The 18616-nt window shown below is 42.1% G+C and overlaps 1 protein-coding gene across 1 annotated transcript in view; it reads right to left on the bottom strand.

Moving 5' to 3' along the window:
* chd6 (chromodomain helicase DNA binding protein 6) overlaps positions 1 to 18616 on the bottom strand; it is a 255681-nt gene that overhangs the window by 101263 nt on the left and 135802 nt on the right. The window contains exons 4-6 of the mRNA XM_034165956.1: positions 18238 to 18376; positions 8538 to 8691; positions 4238 to 4387 (exon numbers count right to left, since the gene is read on the bottom strand). Coding sequence (XP_034021847.1) covers positions 4238 to 4387; positions 8538 to 8691; positions 18238 to 18376 — 443 coding nt within the window. The remainder of the gene's footprint in view (positions 1 to 4237; positions 4388 to 8537; positions 8692 to 18237; positions 18377 to 18616) is intronic.

Genomic DNA, 18616 nt, shown 5'->3' with positions numbered 1-18616 from the left:
GATAACCCGTAAGTTGGAGAGGAAATGGCGTCTCACTAATTTAGAAGATCTTCACTTAGCCTGGAAAAAGAGTTTGTTGCTCTATAAGAAAGCCCTTCGTGAAGCTAGGACATCTTTCTACTCATCACTAATTGAAGAAAATAAGAACAACCCCAGGTTTCTTTTCAGCACTGTAGCCAGGCTGACAAAGAGTCAGAGCTCTATTGAGCTGAGTATTCCATTAACTTTAACTAGTAATGACTTCATGACTTTCTTTGCTAACAAAATTTTGACAATTAGAGAAAAAATTACTCATAACCATCCCAAAGATGTATCGTTATCTTTGGCTGCTTTCAGTGATGCCGGTATTTGGTTAGACTCTTTCTCTCCGATTGTTCTGTCTGAGTTATTTTCATTAGTTACTTCATCCAAACCATCAACATGCTTATTAGACCCCATTCCTGCCAGGCTGCTCAAGGAAGTCCTACCATTATTTAATGCTTCAATCTTAAATATGATCAATCTATCTTTGTTAGTTGGTTATGTACCACAGGCCTTTAAGGTGGCAGTAATTAAACCATTACTTAAAAAGCCATCACTTGACCCAGCTATCTTAGCTAATTATAGGCCAATCTCCAACCTTCCTTTTCTCTCAAAGATTCTTGAGAGGGTAGTTGTAAAACAGCTAACTGATCACCTGCAGAGGAATGGTCTATTTGAAGAGTTTCAGTCAGGTTTTAGAATTCATCATAGTACAGAAACAGCATTAGTGAAGGTTACAAATGATCTTCTTATGGCTTCGGACAGTGGACTTATCTCTGTGCTTGTTCTGTTGGACCTCAGTGCTGCTTTTGATACTGCTGACCATAAAATTTTATTACAGAGATTAGAGCATGTCATAGGTATTAAAGGCATTGCGCTGCGGTGGTTTGAATCATATTTGTCTAATAGATTACAGTTTGTTCATGTAAATGGGGAATCTTCTTCACAGACTAAAGTTAATTATGGAGTTCCACAAGGTTCTGTGCTAGGACCAATTTTATTCACTTTATACATGCTTCCCTTGGGCAGTATTATTAGACGGTATTGCTTAAATTTTCATTGTTACGCAGATGATACCCAGCTTTATCTATCCATGAAGCCAGAGGATACGCACCAATTAGCTAAACTGCAGGATTGTCTTACAGACATAAAGACATGGATGACCTCTAATTTCCTGCTTTTAAACTCAGATAAAACTGAAGTTATTGTACTTGGCCCCACAAATCTTAGAAGCATGGTGTCTAACCAGATCGTTACTCTGGATGGCATTTCCCTGATCTCTAGTAATACTGTGAGAAATCTTGGAGTTATTTTTGATCAGGATATGTCATTCAAAGCGCATATTAAACAAATATGTAGGACTGCCTTTTTGCATTTACGCAATATCTCTAAAATCAGAAAGGTCTTGTCTCAGAGTGATGCTGAAAAACTAATTCATGCATTTGTTTCCTCTAGGCTGGACTATTGTAATTCATTATTATCAGGTTGTCCTAAAAGTTCCCTAAAAAGCCTTCAGTTGGTTCAGAATGCTGCAGCTAGAGTACTGACGGGGACTAGCAGGAGAGAGCATATCTCACCCGTGTTGGCCTCCCTTCATTGGCTTCCTGTTAATGCTAGAATAGAATTTAAAATTCTTCTTCTTACTTATAAGGTTTTGAATAATCAGGTCCCATCTTATCTTAGGGACCTCATAGTACCATATTACCCCATTAGAGCGCTTCGCTCTCAGACTGCGGGCTTACTTGTAGTTCCTAGGGTTTGTAAGAGTAGAATGGGAGGCAGAGCCTTCAGCTTTCAGGCTCCTCTCCTGTGGAACCAGCTCCCAATTCAGATCAGGGAGACAGATACCCTCTCTACTTTAAGATTAGGCTTAAAACTTTCCTTTTCGCTAAGGCTTATAGTTAGGGCTGGATCGGGTGACCCTGGACCATCCCTTGGTTATGTTGCTTTAGACGTAGACTGTGTTTCATAATTATTGTATGGCCTTGCCTTGCAATGTGGAGCGCCTTGGGGCAACTGTTTGTTGTGATTTGGCGCTATACAAGAAAAAAGTTGATTGATTGATTGATTGGGGACATTTACATCTCCAGATGTAGAGACAAAGCCACCTGCATCCTCCGAGACTCCACCCACCCTGTGCACAGTCTGTTCACACCCCTCCCTCTGGAAGGAGGCTGTACAGCATCTGGGCAAAAACATCCAGACTGAAAAACAGCTTCTACCCGAATCCTGTCAGACTGTTGAACAGTTCAATATCCACCACCAAACTGTGAACACTGCACTACATGCACATTGTCACCTTCTTAATACTCGAACGCTGCTGCCGACCCTGTGCCTTGTATATACATTCTATGGCCATAGGGGTGCGCATATTGTACATTGCAAAGGTTTATACAATAGGTTAGGTTAAGAAAAAAAAAAATTGTCCCAGTTAACTACACCAAGACCTGGAGAAACTGCATTTCGTTCTGCCTGTAAGGGTCGAGTGACAATAAAAGTGAGTCTGAGTCATTTATTTATTAGCTGATCAACATATTTAGCAGCACCTGGCTACTGCGCTTAATTTGGTAAATATTTTTATTGTTGGTTTACTTTTACTTTCACGTGTTATCTCCAAGTCAGTCATGTGCAAACACAGGAGGAGTCCAATCAGCGTGGTGTGGCTGTGTTTCAGGGTTTGTATTTATTACTACTTTGCTTGTGGTTATCCAGTCTTATTTAGATGTATTTAATGTTTGTTTTTTTTCCCCCTGAATACACCGGGGGTGACAAAGGAGTCGAAACCGGAAAAAAGTTGGTCAGCAAACATCACAAAATTCAGTCAAGAATAGGGATGGGTATTGATAAGATTTTATCGATATCAATGCCATTATTGATTCCGCTTATCAATCTGATTCCTTATCGATTCCCTTATCGATACCTCTTGTGAATTTTCTGTGTAGTGAAAGTAGGCTGTACAGGTTTTCTATGTCAACATTTTATTGAGTCCTAAAGTAAATAAATATGAAATTGGTCACTGGATCCTTGATCTCTGGACATTAATAAAAATAAACAAAACCTGTAGATTTTGGCAAAAGCATTTCCTTTCAGACATTTTGGCATTATTGTCTCTCCATACCTCTGAGCTGAGCTCAGCTGGCTGCTGCACATCAGCACAGGATGTCTCATTTTGGGAGGAAAAAAATGTTTTGATCGATCACAGTTTATTGTTTGTATTACAATGTTTGGAAAGAGGTGTCATTTGATTTAAATGGCAATTCACTTTGAAGTTATTAATTCCGAACGGACTGTCTCGGCAGAGAGCCGCACAGCGTTTGGAGCGGTACAAACGGAACGGAGGACGAGTCTCATTTCTTTCTCGCATCAAAACAGGAGTCCCAGTTAGTGACTTTAATCCGCACAAAAGTGACTCACGATTATCATATTTTAATAGCTTTGAGAGGTGTTAAGAAGCGGAGTTGCTGCTTTGGAAAAGCACCGAAGCAAAGAATCAATGAAGCAATGGGTTGGAGCACTGTTTCATTGCTTCAAGCTTCAAAGCAGAGCTGCACTGCAGAAACAGTTGATTACAGACCCGCTGCAGGGTCTGCAATCAACGTAGTGAAATGAAGATTTTCCCGATAAACACCCCCAAAAACAATGGCCGCTCTGAAGAACCGATAAGGGAATCGTTAAGCAAAAAGGCTATTGATGTCAGTGGATCGAATCATTTCTTAACAATACCTGAAAAGAACCGGTTTCCGATACCCAACCCTAGTCAAAAACAAATAGTACACCCCCTATAGCGGTACGTAAGTACCTATATGCAGTGGGGAGAATTCAGAGTAATCAATCATATCTACTTATTTAATGGAAGTCTTACAGAGTCCAACATTTTTTACCACGTGCCATCATCATCTGTTTGTTTTTAATGACTTCATTCTGCAAATCAGCACACAAATGTAGCAATTCTCATTTCAGATTAAACTTTCTTGCTATTTTTTTTACAAAAACTAGTTCATTAGACTTTGAGTAAACTTGTTTAAAACCAACAATCTGAGATGGGCTTACAGAAAACAAGGCCATAAGAGGAACAACAAATCAACAATCAAACATGGGAATAGCTGGTTGGCAAGTTGTTTTAAACAATATTACTAAATTTAAAGGTTAAATTGATAGTAAATGGAACAATAATGAAAAACACTGAACAGAAAACTGTTGTGATTTACATCCTTACCTCAGCCTGCCATGCCAGAGCCGTGGCATTAAGAGCCGAGATGCGACCCGTTCCAAGAACAGCAATCGTCTCTCCGTCATCATCTACCACCTTAAAGTCCAAATCCTCGTTGTACTTCCTCCTTTTGACCTGACGTCCTGAACGGCGCTTCTACACAGAAGAGAGCGAGGTAAGGACATGGAGAGACAAGCTGAAATAAGTCAAAAATTCAGGACTGAGCAGGACAGAAGAGAGTGAAGGGTGGGAAAACTTTAAGAGAAGTTTCAGAACATTTTAAGACCAATTCTTAAGATGTGGTACATTAAAAAAAAGAAGGTGTGCAATCCTGGAAGACCACATGGCAGATTTCCTTCTTTGGTGAAGAAAAACCCCCTTTAAACATCTAGAACATGGGTACCCAAGTTTAGTCCTCGAGATCTACCTTCCTGACATTCTTAGTTGTCTCCTTGTTCCAACACACCTAAATCCAATGAAAGACGCATTAGTAGACTTTTAATGAGCCTTTCATTGCATTCAGGTGTGTTGGAGCAGGGAAACAACTATGACTGTCAGGAAGATAGATCTCGAAGACCGAACTTGAGCACCCCGGTCTACAAAATCAAGATCACTCTGGAGGAGGTTGGTGCGTTACTGTCAAAGTCCACGATGAAGACACCGCTTCATGAATCTAAGCACAGAGGGTTTACAAAAAGATGTAAGCTGCTGATCATACTCAAGAACAGGAAGGTCAGATAAGACCACCTTAAAGTCAGAAAGCACTGGGAAAAAAACAGAAAGCCTGTCCAATTCTGAAACAAGCTTTTTGGGCCGTTGAAACAAAATTAACTTGCACCAGATTGGTGTAATGAGAAGAGTATGGAAAAGGAACAGGAAAAGAAGAGTTATCTCAAATGAACCACATCATCTGTCAGACATGTTGGAGGCCGTGTTAAAGTCTGGGCATCAACGGCTACCAGTGGAACTGGCTCACTGGTGTTTACTGATGATGTGACTATTGATGGACGCAGCATTTGGGACGATACTATCTGCTCAGATTCAGACAAATTCTGTCAAAGTGATGAACAGAGCTGCACAGTGCAGATGGATAACAGCCCAAAACATACTGCCAAAGCAACCCAACAGCTTCAAGGCAACATAACTGTATATTCAGTCCTGACCGCGACCCAGCAGAGCATGCTGGGTTGAGGCAAAAAAAAAAAAAAAAAAAACCCGGCGGCTGGTCAGCCTGCATCAGCTGACAACAAAGGGACATATCATGAAGGCTGAACTTACTGAAGACAGAATTACTTAAGAGCTGAAATAAGCATTAAACAACAGAAGATGGCTACAGTAAAGGCCTGGGAAAGCATCTGAAAGAAAGTCACCATGTGGTGATGTCCATGAGTTCCAGACTTCAGGCAGTCGCTGCCTGCAAAGGATTTTCATCCAAGTATGAAGAATAATCCTGATATTTATACGTTTCTTAATCCAATTACTTTTCACCTGTGAGAAACAAATGGCTGTAAATCCTGCTGAATGTGATATTTTTGTTAAAGTCTGCACTAGAAGCACATGTTGGTTTGTTTAAACTCCACTGTGTTATACAAAGATAAAATAACAGTGTCAGTGGCCAAATACTCAGGAACCTGACTGTGCAAGAATTACAATCACAAACATCTCAACTGAAGAGCCCAAAAGCTTTGTTCATACATGTAATCGGCAAATATGATGCAGAAAGCACAACAACATGCCAATTATCCTGCCTGGAGGTATTGGACTGAAATTATTTTTCTTCGTGCAAATCTTCATATCTTGTGCTAATGCTGTGTTATGTTTCACTGAAACCCGTCAACAGCTTTGCAGTTGTGTTTAAAAGACTCACTGACAGAAACCAGGAAAAGTAAAGAAGGAAAGAAGGATGGGAGGAGAGGACACATGTAGTTACAACAACTTGTAAAAACTTGACAATGGACAAAAATGTTGACATTATTTAGGATTTCATATGTAATACAGTTTTAATTAAAAATGAATGATTAGGTTTTTGGTACCACTTAAAGTACTAAACCACACATACCATCAAGCCTCAGTGTACCATGGCCTACACAAAACCTGTATGGTGGCCATGCCAGGGTGGTAGCTGCAGCCAAGTAGGGGTCAGTGAAGAATTACACATGGGTCAAAAGTTTTAAAATGCTCCAGTCATATTGAAAAGTGTACCACATTATTTGTCAAATTGTAAAGATTTAATTAAGGTATATTTTTGACTATCTATGACTGAACGGTATGAATTTAAGGGGTAAAAACAGCAAAAAGGATGACAAAGGTCAATTTCAGTTTGTACAGAGGTCAAAATTTAAAGATGCTCCAATTCTGGTAACACGTGATATAAATGACTGGTTGAGTTAATAGGGTTTTAAAAAGGAACAGGTTGCACTATCTGTCATGTTTATACCCCCGTCACACATAGCCGGAATCACGCAAAGTGGCATCGGACTTATGAAATGGCGCACATTTGAAAAGTGTCGGATTTCAGTTCCAAAATGATCTGACAGCCATCTGCGGAAGTCGACGCACTTGGTCAAAATCAGCCGGTAGCCCCGAGTGTGATGCACATGTTCATAATTCTCCAGGCGCAGTCAAGATGGGACACCCATCCTACAGTAACCCATGTGTTTTCTGAGGACCATCTAACCGCAAGTTACATATTCTGATGACGGCAAGACGTGATATGAAATGATTTGAGCACATACGAGGGAACCTCCCCAAGGATCTGGCACAGTATGCCTGCCGGTATGACCCACAGTGCCACATATAATAATGCCCACCCCACCCCCACCCCATCCGGAGTGCAAAGAAACTGTTGAACTGTATGTGGCACGCTTCATCATGATAATAATTCTGAATTATTATCATGTGCAGTGAATGTGAACAGCTATCAAATCAAAAGCTCATGCGCCGCTGCGCACATGGTGCCACAAATCTGAAAGGGCTGTTATATCAACAATAGACCTTACAGTACAGATATTTGTCCATTCCTTCCCATGAGCGACGCAAATAATGTGAACTATTGTCTCTATCATAACACGGGCAACTGCCTCTCCGTGGTGCGCAGTAACGCGTCATTGCGCGCGTCAGGCTCCGAGCTGGATGGGACTCGTAATAAATGTTCACCTTCTAACTCTGTAAGAGATATAACATGGAGCTTGTGCCAGGCCATTACAGTGCATTAATAAACATGCATCTTACCTCCAACAGTGCTCCAGGAGTGTTTCACAGCGCCATGAAGCTGGGACAGCAGCCTGCGGTTAGAATCCTCTCACCCAAAAGAAAAAAAATTAATTCCATGTGATAATCCAACCATCGCCGTGTCCAGAGTTGCATTGTGCTGCTGAAGTGGGCAAACAAGAAAGAAGAAAGTTCCCTGGAGCATAGGTGTGTCATGCGCGGACATGCGCGCAAGGAAAACGGCGCTCTGGTCTGCCCTGCAGACGTTTGGAGATTGGGCAGTCTGCAACGCATTTTATGGCTGTCTGACAGCAATCTGTGTCATCCACCTGCTGTCTACTTAGCCTTCAGATGCCACTGTGCAGGTGTGGACAAGGTACTCCGGATGCGTTTGGACCACAGCAGGCCACGCCTCTTTTCTTACCGACTGTGTCGGATAATGGCAATAACTGCAGTATCGAAATGGCTCCTCCACATTCTTGCTATGTGTGACAGAGGCATTTATTGATCATAAAATCTAATGGATGTCAACCTTGTTTTGCTTTTACTTTGGATACCAAACATTCAACATGGTCAAAACTATTCCATTTATTAATCCTATTAGCTCAACTAATAAGTTGCATAACTTTTTACCAAAAATGGAGCAACTTTAACTTTTGACCTCTGTAGAAACTGACCTTTGTCACCACTCTTGCTGTTTTTACCCCATAACTCAAAAACATTCAGTCATAGGTAGACTAAACGTTTTTGAAATCTTTATGATCAGACAAAAAAATGGTTTACTTTTCAATAGGATTGGAGGATTTTTAAGTTTTGACCCCTGTGTAATTCTTCAGTACCCTACCTGACTTACAGCTGCCGCTCTGGGATGGCCACCATACATGGTACACTTAGCCTGACTGTGAGTGTCGTTTATTCCCTTTAAGTGGCACTGATTTGGTCAAAATTGATTACTGGCTCATTGACAATTTCCCAAAGATGAAACTCCTCAAACAACTCGTTCAACTTCACCTCCTAAAACCGTAAAACAAAGTCACACCTAATTAGCTGTGGGATTGATGAATTAGCCCACAGCCTCTGTTGCTCCACCACTCACCGAGTTATCCAACGGGTCTTGGCTGTCCTCTCCACCCATGTTAAGTCCCGATGTTGAAGTACCATCATCACTCTCCAACACCTCCTGGACAGCCAGCTCCTGTTTTCTCCTCTTCCCCTTTTTCTTCTTCTCCACCGGCACTGCACCAGGGTCTCTGTGAGAACAGGCTCTGATGAGACAATTCTGAGCGCTGACCGCCTGCAGCAATGTTTTTGTCAAACTCTAAACACCACAGGCCTCCGTGAACTCGTAATTAGTTCTTTGGAGTATAAATTGTCTCCTCACTAGCTGCTAATCTCTTGAGATGCCATCAGTTTGGTGGCCAATCACTGAGACCGAATAAATGGAGAAATGTCGACTGTAAGACTGAAATGAGCTTTGGCTGCCAGCTAGAAATCTGAAAAGTACAAAAACATGTCCCAGCTTTTGCTCTGTATGTGGAGAATTCTGACCTACGTAAACATTAGTCCATAATCACATCCTCTGTAAATTAAATAAGTGAAGAATATTTAAAGGGAAGGTGATGGTCTAGTGGTTAAGGCACTGGGCTTGAGATCAGAAGATCCTCTGTTCAAATCCCAGCCTGACTAGAAAATCACTAAGGGCCCTTGGGCAAGGTCCTTAATCCCCTAGTTGCCCCCAGTGTGTAGTGGGCGCCTTGCATGGTAGCACCCTGACATCGGGGTGAATGTGAGGTATTATTTGTAAAGCGCTTTGAGCTTCTGATGCAGATGGAAAGGCACTCTTTAAATGCAGTCCATTTACCATTTAATGATCTGAGTGTTGTGATGTTTTGATTTCCTCTGTTTCATCTCCTGACACACTACGCAAAGTTTGTACTCTTCTCAAGTTCTACAAAAAAACAATTGCAAAATCTGCACTAACCGACGGCGCCCTCGGCAAATATTAAACAAGTTACTATTGACAAGTGATGCTTCTCTGCAGGTTTTTTATAAAGTACAATTGAGTGACCTTTGACCTTTTGCCTCCAAAGCCAAAAATCTTCTTGACTGACTGATCCCCTGCAGAGTGACTTCGAGCCCACTGACGACACTGCGAGAAAACCACTGACCTTACAAAAGCAGCTTTCTGCCAGGCATGAACAATCCATCTCAAAAACGTCTTCATCAGCACCCTCACACGTTTCTACATATGACATACTTTACTGTGGGACTTTAAATTTTAAATTCACTTTGATGTGATGTAACAACAGGACTTCACTGGCTGCTGTCCATACGTGCACCTCAGTCACATCTTGATTACTTGTGTTTTTGTTATTTTCTTATTCTGTATTTACTTTAAACAGACTATTTTGTGCGTTGTTCGACAATGTTAAACTGAGCAACAAAGGAGAATAGTCATTTGCCTAGTTGATGATAAACCTCTCTATCGAGCAAAACTGGCATTTTTTTGTGAATCACATTGCTTAAACTTGCCATTAACCATTTTTCACTCAGCATTCTCAAATCAGGACCACAGTCTTTTCATGCCTCACAGGTAACACTGGGTGGACAGAGAGTACAGAATCACACTGTATGTGCACGTGTCTGTCACACTTTCTGGCAGCGGTCAGTCAGGATTTTTACAACAAAGCCACTTTAGACACTGTGGACTCATTCCAAATTTTCTGTGCAGAATCAAACACTATGTTTCCCAAACCTATGAACTTTTCGGTCATAGAGAATCCATCTGTGTGGGTGCTGCGTTCTTTTTTTAGACTATGAGTGTAAGTTATATATGAATACTTCTGTTACTACCGGCCAAGGACACTTGGCCACAAGTGACCTTATTACACTGTTTATTTGCTGCAGTAAGGTAAAGCTTCCACTCAGAGAAGAATATGAACTCCAGGTAATACCTGGACCAGATTCCCAAACATTATCTGCAAATGAATTTTCAAACGTGGCACACAATAGGAGAATTTGTATCAGATATCAGCCAAGAGATCTGTGGTAACGAAAGGACTGCTGCTAATGCACATGTAATGTACAAGGCATGTACAGGATCAAAGGAGTCGAGGCCAAAGTTCCAGCATAAGCTTGCAATTGAACTAAGAAATAGACACATGCAGGAACGTGCACTGGAAAGAGAGAGAGAGGAGGCACTACATGAAATGAGAAGAGTTTCTGAAAGGAAAAAACAACATGTCAAGTGCATCAGAGTTGCAACAGAAATCGCAGTATAGAGAAATGTGCCATTTGCCACAAGTACAACTGTCGGAAATGTAGGAAAGGATCTCCATTCGTGTGTAAAAATTGCTAAAAAACTAAAAGAAACAAAAAAACAGAACACTGAACATAGGAACTCACAATTTGTTTACTGTGCTCACAAATTGTTTATAAATGCGATTTGTCTTGAATATTTTTATGTGTGAAATAAATGTTTTTTCACTTAAGTCCTTTGTTTGGTCTATCCTTCACTTTAGGCCAGGGATGCCCAACCCTGGTCCTCAAGACCTGTTTTCCTACATGTCTCCCACTTTCAACACAGTCTGAGTGGGGCAAGGGAGCAGGTACTGATCTAATATTTAACTCAAAGGAACCAGTCAATAGGGTGATCACCACAACACTAACTTGAGAGGGGGAGGAGCGCCCTGCAGCAGCGGCAGAAAGTTCCAGGCATTCTAAATCAAATAAATTTTATTTGTATAGCACCAAATCACAACAAACAGTTGCCCCAAGGCGCTTTATATTGTAAGGCAAAAGCCATACAATAATTACAGAAAAACCCCAACGGTCAAAACGACTCCCTGTGAGCAAGCACTTGGCGACAGTGGGAAGGAAAAACTCCCTTTTAACAGGAAGAAACCTCCAGCAGAACCAGGCTCAGGGAGGGGCAGTCTTCTGCTGGGACTGGTTGGGGCTGAGGGGAGAGAATCAGGAAAAAGACAAGCTGTGGAAGAGAGCAGAGATCAATCACTAATGATTAAATGCAGAGTGGTGCATACAGAGCAAAAAGAGAAAGAAACACTCAGTGCATCATGGGAACCCGCCAGCAGTCTAAGTCTATAGCAGCATAACTAAGGGATGGTTCATGGTCACCTGATCCAGCCCTAACTATAAGCTTTAGCAAAAAGGAAAGTTTTAAGCCTAATCGTGTCTGTCTCCCTGATCCGAACTGGGAGCTGGTTCCACAGGAGAGGAGCCTGAAAGCTGAAGGCTCTGCCTCCCATTCTACTCTTAAAAACCCTAGGAACTACAAGTAAGCCTGCAGTCTGAGAGCGAAGCGCTCTATTGGGGTGATATGGTACTATGAGGTCCCTAAGATAAGATGGGTCCTGATTGTTCAAAACCTTATAAGAAGAATTTTAAATTCTATTCTAGAATTAACAGGAAGCCAATGAAGAGAGGCCAATATGGGTGAAATATGCTCTCTCCTTCTAGTCCCCGTCAGTACTCTAGCTGCAGCATTTTGAATTAACTGAAGGCTTTTCAGGGAACTTTTAGGACAACCTGATAATAATGAATTATAATAGTCCAACCTAGAGGAAATAAATGCATGAATTAGTTTTTCAGCATCACTCAGACAAGACCTTTCTAATTTTAGAGATATTGCGCAAATGCAAAAAAGCAGTCCTACATATTTGCTTAATATGCGCATTGAATGACATATCCTGATCAAAAATGACTCCAAGATTTCTCACAGTATTACTAGAGGTCAGGGTAATGCCATCCAGAGTAAGGATCTGGTTAGACACCATGTTTCTAAGATTTGTGGGGCCAAGTACAATAACTTCAGTTTTATCTGAGTTTAAAAGCAGGAAAATAGAGGTCATCCATGTCTTTATGTCTGTAAGACATTCCTGCAGTTTAGCTAATTGGTGTGTGTCCTCTGGCTTCATGGATAGATAAAGCTGGGTATCATCTGCGTAACAATGAAAACTTAAGCAATGGTTTCTAATAATACTGCCTAAGGGAAGCATGTATAAAGTGAATAAAATTGGTCCTAGCACAGAACCTTGTGGAACTCCATAATTAACTTTAGTCTGTGAAGAAGACTCCCCATTTACATGAACAAATTGTAATCTATTAGATAAATATGATTCCAACCACTGCAGCGCAGTGCCTTTAATACCTATGGCATGCACTAATCTCTGTAATAAAATTTTATGGTCAACAGTATCAAAAGCAGCACTGAGGTCTAACAGGACAAGCACAGAGATGAGTCCACTGTCTGAGGCCATAAGACGATCATTTGTAACCTTCACTAATGCTGTTTCTGTTCTATGATGAATTCTAAAACCGACAAACTCTTCAAATAGACCATTCCTCTGCAGATGATCAGTTAGCTGTTTTACAACTACCCTTTCAAGAATTTTTGAGAGAAAAGGAAGGTTGGAGATTGGCCTATAATTAGCTAAGATAGCTGGGTCAAGTCAATTCTCGTGTGAAAAGCCTGCTAACGAGTCTTTCATTTGATTCAGATGTGTTGGAACAGGGAGACAACTAATTGTGTCAGGAAGGTAGATCTCGAGGACGGAACTTGGGCACACCTGCTCTAGAAGATGCTGTGCGCTTTATTCGGGGGGAACTCCGAGGCTGTATAAATAAACTATATTTCATACAGAGTCTTTGTTGTTGTTGTTGCAACTTACTCCATCTCACAGGATCCCATTCTCTAGTGAATCCTGTTGCTGTCTGCTGTGTGTGTGTGTGTGTGTGTGTGTGTGTGTGTGTGTGTGTGTGTGTGTGTGTGTGTGTGTGTGTGTGTGTGTGTGTGTGTGTGTGTTCAGTCCCCCCCCCCACCTGATTCCACTCACTGTGTGCTATAATAGCTTTAATATGATATTAGGCTATTGCGAAGGAAAGTAAAAGGTATTGCGAGGGAACGCAATAATGTGGGCCAAAAAAAAAAACTTAACCACCATGTCCATAGGCAGGCTCCGTAATAAAGAAAAAAACAGAGCAACAAAGGAAAAAAATTAAGAAAGAAAAACAGAGCAAGAAAGAAAGGACAAATATCAAGTAAAAGAAAGCACAAGAAAGTAAAAACAGAACAAGAAAAAAAAATCAACAAGTGAAAGAGCAAAAGAGTAAAAAGTGCAAGAAAAAACAAAAAAGAGTAAGAAAGAATAAGCAAGGAAAAGAAAAAGAAAGAGCAAAAAGAAAGGAAAAGAAAAAGACAGCAAAAAAGAAAAAGAGAAAGCAAAGTGAGTAAAAGAAAGCAAGAATGCAAATAAAGAAAATAAAGAGCAAGAAATTAAAGAGACTCAAAGAAAATGCCAAAACAAAAAGAGCAAGAAAGAAAGAAAGAAGAAATCAAAAAAAGAAAAAGAAAACATGAAAGAGCAAAAACGCAAAAGGAAAGAGTAAGAAAGAAATCAAGAAAAAGATTGCAAAAGAAAGAAAAACAGAGCAAGAAAGAAAAAAAATCAAGATAGAAAAGGCACAAGAAAGAAATTAAAAAATATATTCTTCTTTGTCTTTCGACTGTTCCCATTAGGGGTCGCCACAGCAGATCAATCGTTTCCATCTCACCCTGTCCTCTGTATCTTCCTCTGTCACACCAACCACCTACATGTCCTCCCTCAGCACATCCATGAACCAACTCTTTGGTTTCCCTCTTCCCCTCCTGCCTGGTGGCTCCATCCTCAGCATCCCTTTCCCTATATACCCTGGGTCCCTCCTCTGCACATGTCCAAACCATCTCAGTCTCATCTCTCTGACTTTGTCTCCAAACCGTCCCACCTGAGCTGTCCCTCTGATATGTTCATTGCTCATCCTGTCCATTCTCGTCACTTCCAAAGAGAATCTCAACATCTTCAGCTCTGCCACCTCCAGCTCCACCTCCTGTCTTTTTGTTAGTGCCACCGTCTCTAAACCGTACAACATAGCTGGTCTTACTACTGTCTTGTAAACTTTCCCCTTCACTCTTGCTGATATTCTTCGGTCACAAATCACTCCTGCCACCTTTCTCCACCCACTCCACCCTGCCTGCACTCCCTTCTTCACCTCTTTACCACACTCTCCATTACTTTGAACAGTTGACCCCAAATATTTAAACTCAGCTGGCAACTTGCTTCTGGCGGATTGTTTGTTGCTGTGACGCCACTCTGAACTTCACACGGTTGTATACGCTTCTTTTATTTCTGTTTAGCACTATTCTGGTTATTAATTGTATCTACTCTGAACGTTATTTAACAGTCCTGTTGTGAATCGCAAGCAGTTAGCATTCACAATCAGTTAGCTTTCGCTAGCTAGGTCGACTCCTCCCCTCCCCCGTCATTACTTTTTATAGCTGTTTCTTTTTTACCCGTTTAATACTTCTGTTCGTTTTTCAGTCGAACTGCTGTGAATTTTAAGTAATTATTTTACTCCTGTGTAAAATCTTAGGAGTGGCTAGCATTTTTGCTAGCGGTTAGCTTGCGTTAGCTATTTCGGACCCCCGTCATCATTTTTTCATTTCATTTTTTTATACTTCTGTTAGTTAATTAACTGTTTAGCGTATTTTATTGCTGCTGCTTTTTTACCTGTTTAATACTTCTGTTAGTTTTTCAGTGTAACTGCTGTGAATGTTAATTCATTTATTTGCGTCTGTGAGCCTTAGGAGTGGTTAGCTCCATTATTGGTTTGCTCATGTTTGCTTGGCTACATTCTTGAATTTATTAGTGCACAAAGTACACTATAAATCCTACTTTACACCCTCCGTAAATCCTGCGTGATGTTGGAAGATAGGGTGGCTCTCTTAGACAGCCATGTCCGTACGTTAGAGCAGCTTCTTAGCTCAGTGGAGTTAGATGTTACGGGCACTCCAGATGAGGTTAGTGTTGGGCCGGCCACCGAGCCCATTAGCATCAGCTTAGAAACGCCGGCTGTGGAGGACGGCTTTCGGACTGTGGCTAGGCGGAGGAAGCCCCGTAGGGCTTGGTACCTGGTTGTGGCACCCCGATCACACTCGCCAGTGCGAACTGTGAATCGGTTCTCCCCCTTGGATTTGCCTGATGTGAATTCTCTGAGCCCACAAGTGACTTCCACTCCTGTCTCCAGGCAGAAACACCGGACTTTAGTGATAGGGGATTCTATCACCCGCAAAGTCAGGTTACAGATGCCGGCTGACGCCAAATGTATTCCTGGGGCCAGAGCTCCCAACATTGCATCTCATCTTAGGGTGCTGATGCAGCAGAAGGGAAGAAAAGCGAAGGAACATGACATGAGATACAGTCACATAGTTATTCACGGTGGCACCAATGATATCAGGATGAAGCACTCAGAGGTCACAAAAATGGACATAGAGAGGACTTGTGACCTTGCCAGAAAGATGTGTCGGCATCGATTAAGAGTGTCTGGTCCCCTCCCCTCCCGGGATACTGATGAGGCATTTAGCAGGCTGACATCGTTAAATAGGTGGCTGGTGCAGTTTTGTAGACAGCAAGGCCTTAGCTTTATTGATAACTGGCCTTCGCTCTTCGTTTCCAAGGTGGGGAAAAAAAATGATCAGCACATCAACTCAATTGCACCCCTGAATCTCTTCTAAACACTCATTTCTTACTTGGACATTGTGTAAAGGACTGGGAATGTGATGCAATCTGTGCTGTAGCAGCATGTTGAGTACACTGTGTTTAATATTATGATTTTATTATGCGTTTTTTTGTTTTACTATTTTAGGAATTTGTCTGTACCATCTGGCAAGGGGACTGACAATGGAAATCAGCCTATGCTGTAATTGTGTACATTTACGTTTTTATCTTTATTTCTTTCAAAAAGAAAATGTTCATTAATGTAGGTTGTACCCCTTTGCAAACAAAATTTCATTGTCTCACTACGGGGAAGAGGCCCGAAAATCACAAACCACAGACATGAAACCGGATCCAGATCTATCCCATTTTTAGTTTCTCAAATACTGCATTTTAAATTAAACTCATCAATTCCAAAATTTGAAAAGAAAGCCCCAACCATAGGCTATTTTATTACGCCGAACATCACACTGCATCTCATACCCCCTTCACCCATAACACGATTGAAGCTGACTGGCGCATGAAGGATGAACTGCATGCCACTCATGAAAAATCGTAGCCGCCTCGTACAGCTGTCGCCACAACCATTTGCGCACACAAACGGCCGAAAGACAGCGAGTGCCTATTCAACCCCCCTCTCGGCAGGTGTCAGCCAAATTCCAGATGTCACACACGAACATCCAACACTTAGAAAAGGCGGGGCTATTCATGCTCCTGGCACGAGAGAAAAGAGCAGATGACCACATTGGAGGTGTCTGTGAAAACTGTCTACGTGCAACACGAGTGTGGCGTAACCTAGCAACACTTTGTGACTCTGCCGAACCCCCCCCCAAATGGCTTGTGGAGTGCATCGTCCACCCCACCCCCCCACCCTCTACACACACACCCACACACCATGAATCCAACATTGTCAGCTGTGGCTGATGGTCTTGGAGTCCAGACGCTGTCCAGCGCAGTGTGCTGCTGGATCAGCTGATCGCTGTGTACAGCAGCTCAGCTGGTGAACACGCAATGCACAAGTGGGCAAGCGCTAAGACAAAAAAATAATATATACATGAAATAAAAATCACAGAACAAAGGAACAGAGAGTGAGCCTTTTTTCTGTGAGCTGACGAGGTCGGCAGACAAAGGTGGGCGTGTCCCTTCGACTGGCAGCTGTTCAGATATCTGTGCTCGCAAGTCACAGCTGGAGAACACGTGTGGTGTTGCAGGATATGACCTCGCATAACTTTACCATGAGGTGCAGACACGTGTAAATCAATTAAAACATGTCGCTTCAGCTGACCGGAGCGTCAGCGCTCCGCAACGCAGGTGAATATTGTGCCATGCAGAACATCACCTCACAGGACGCATGTATCTGCAGGATTTCCCAACATCGTAACAATTAAAATACATATCATTTGCAACGCGGTCACCATCACGCTGGACATGCCATGCCAGCTGATGTGTTCATGAGACGGGAGCCAGCTCTTCACGAGACCAGAGCCAGCTCTTGATGAGACAACAGCCCGGCTGACATATTCATGAGATGAGGCATCAGGTAATTCATGTAAAACATAAAAGGAAGAACAGTAATCCACATCATTTCATTACTTCCTTTTGTTTGTTTAGGTGGAGGCAAAGTCCGCTCTTTATAACAGGAATTAAGTATTATAAATTGTGTTTTTTTTTTTTGTGCTCTGCTGCTGTGTGCGCGACTTTCCACGTGCTCGCACTGTGTTCAGGCACATGAACACGAGCGTGCACGAAACAGTGGCCGTATCATGCATGCCTGTGCAGCCGTGTGTCCCTCCTGACAGCAGGTGGAATGTTTCGCAGTTCCCCATTTTGTTTTTTGTTCCCGGATTTTCTTCCTGTTTCTGCGTCTTTTGCCCAATGTCGTGTGATGTATGAAGGGGCCCTCAACAATGTCAAAAGTTTTCTTTCTTCTTTCATCGCTCCCGACTTTGCAATAGCGCAAGGAAAACAAAAACAAAACAGCCCTAAAAAAGTATGTTTAAAGTGAAGCAGTGACTGTCCCAGAGAAGAATGGCACCATTTTGGGGGGATGACAGGTCTACTGCCACTTTGCTCTCTTTCTTTCTTGCCTTACCTCATCAGCGTCCATCTGTCAGCCTTTTCTCACACTGCCTGCTTTTTTTCTCTGCGATATTTCTGTTCCCTGTTAAATCTTTTTTCTCTCATCTTCAGCACAGCTCAATCCCTGTCCGTTTCCCTGCGGAGGACCAGACAGTCAGGGTTTCCTACCTTGGTTTTCGGCCCCTCTGTTTTGGTGCTGTAGGAGCTGGGGCCTTGCTGTTGGCCAGACCTTGGAGCTTCCCATGGACTGGAGGAATCTGGTTACCCTGGACCTGGATGGGGACTCCCAGGGCCAGAGAAGGTTCTGCTGTTGAGAAAGAAATTATAGAATCCAAATTTAACTAGGACAATACTGAGCCTAACCTGCAAAGCCAAGCCCAACCTCAAACGTGTGCAATGTCTTAGCAAGGCAGAACCAACAGTAGCAAGTTTCACCGCAATCCGTCAAGTCTTTGTAGCACATATGCGAACAAGTTTTCAGAGACTCTGCCCCTAGGTGGTCACAAGTGGAATTACAATGTGCCCTATGTCAAACTTGTCCAAGGTC

The sequence above is a fragment of the Thalassophryne amazonica genome, chromosome 3, assembly GCF_902500255.1.
Source record: "Thalassophryne amazonica chromosome 3, fThaAma1.1, whole genome shotgun sequence".
Taxonomy (NCBI): domain Eukaryota; kingdom Metazoa; phylum Chordata; class Actinopteri; order Batrachoidiformes; family Batrachoididae; genus Thalassophryne; species Thalassophryne amazonica.
The sequence above is the reverse complement of the archived record's forward strand: the minus strand, read 5'-3'. Positions and strand labels throughout refer to the sequence as shown.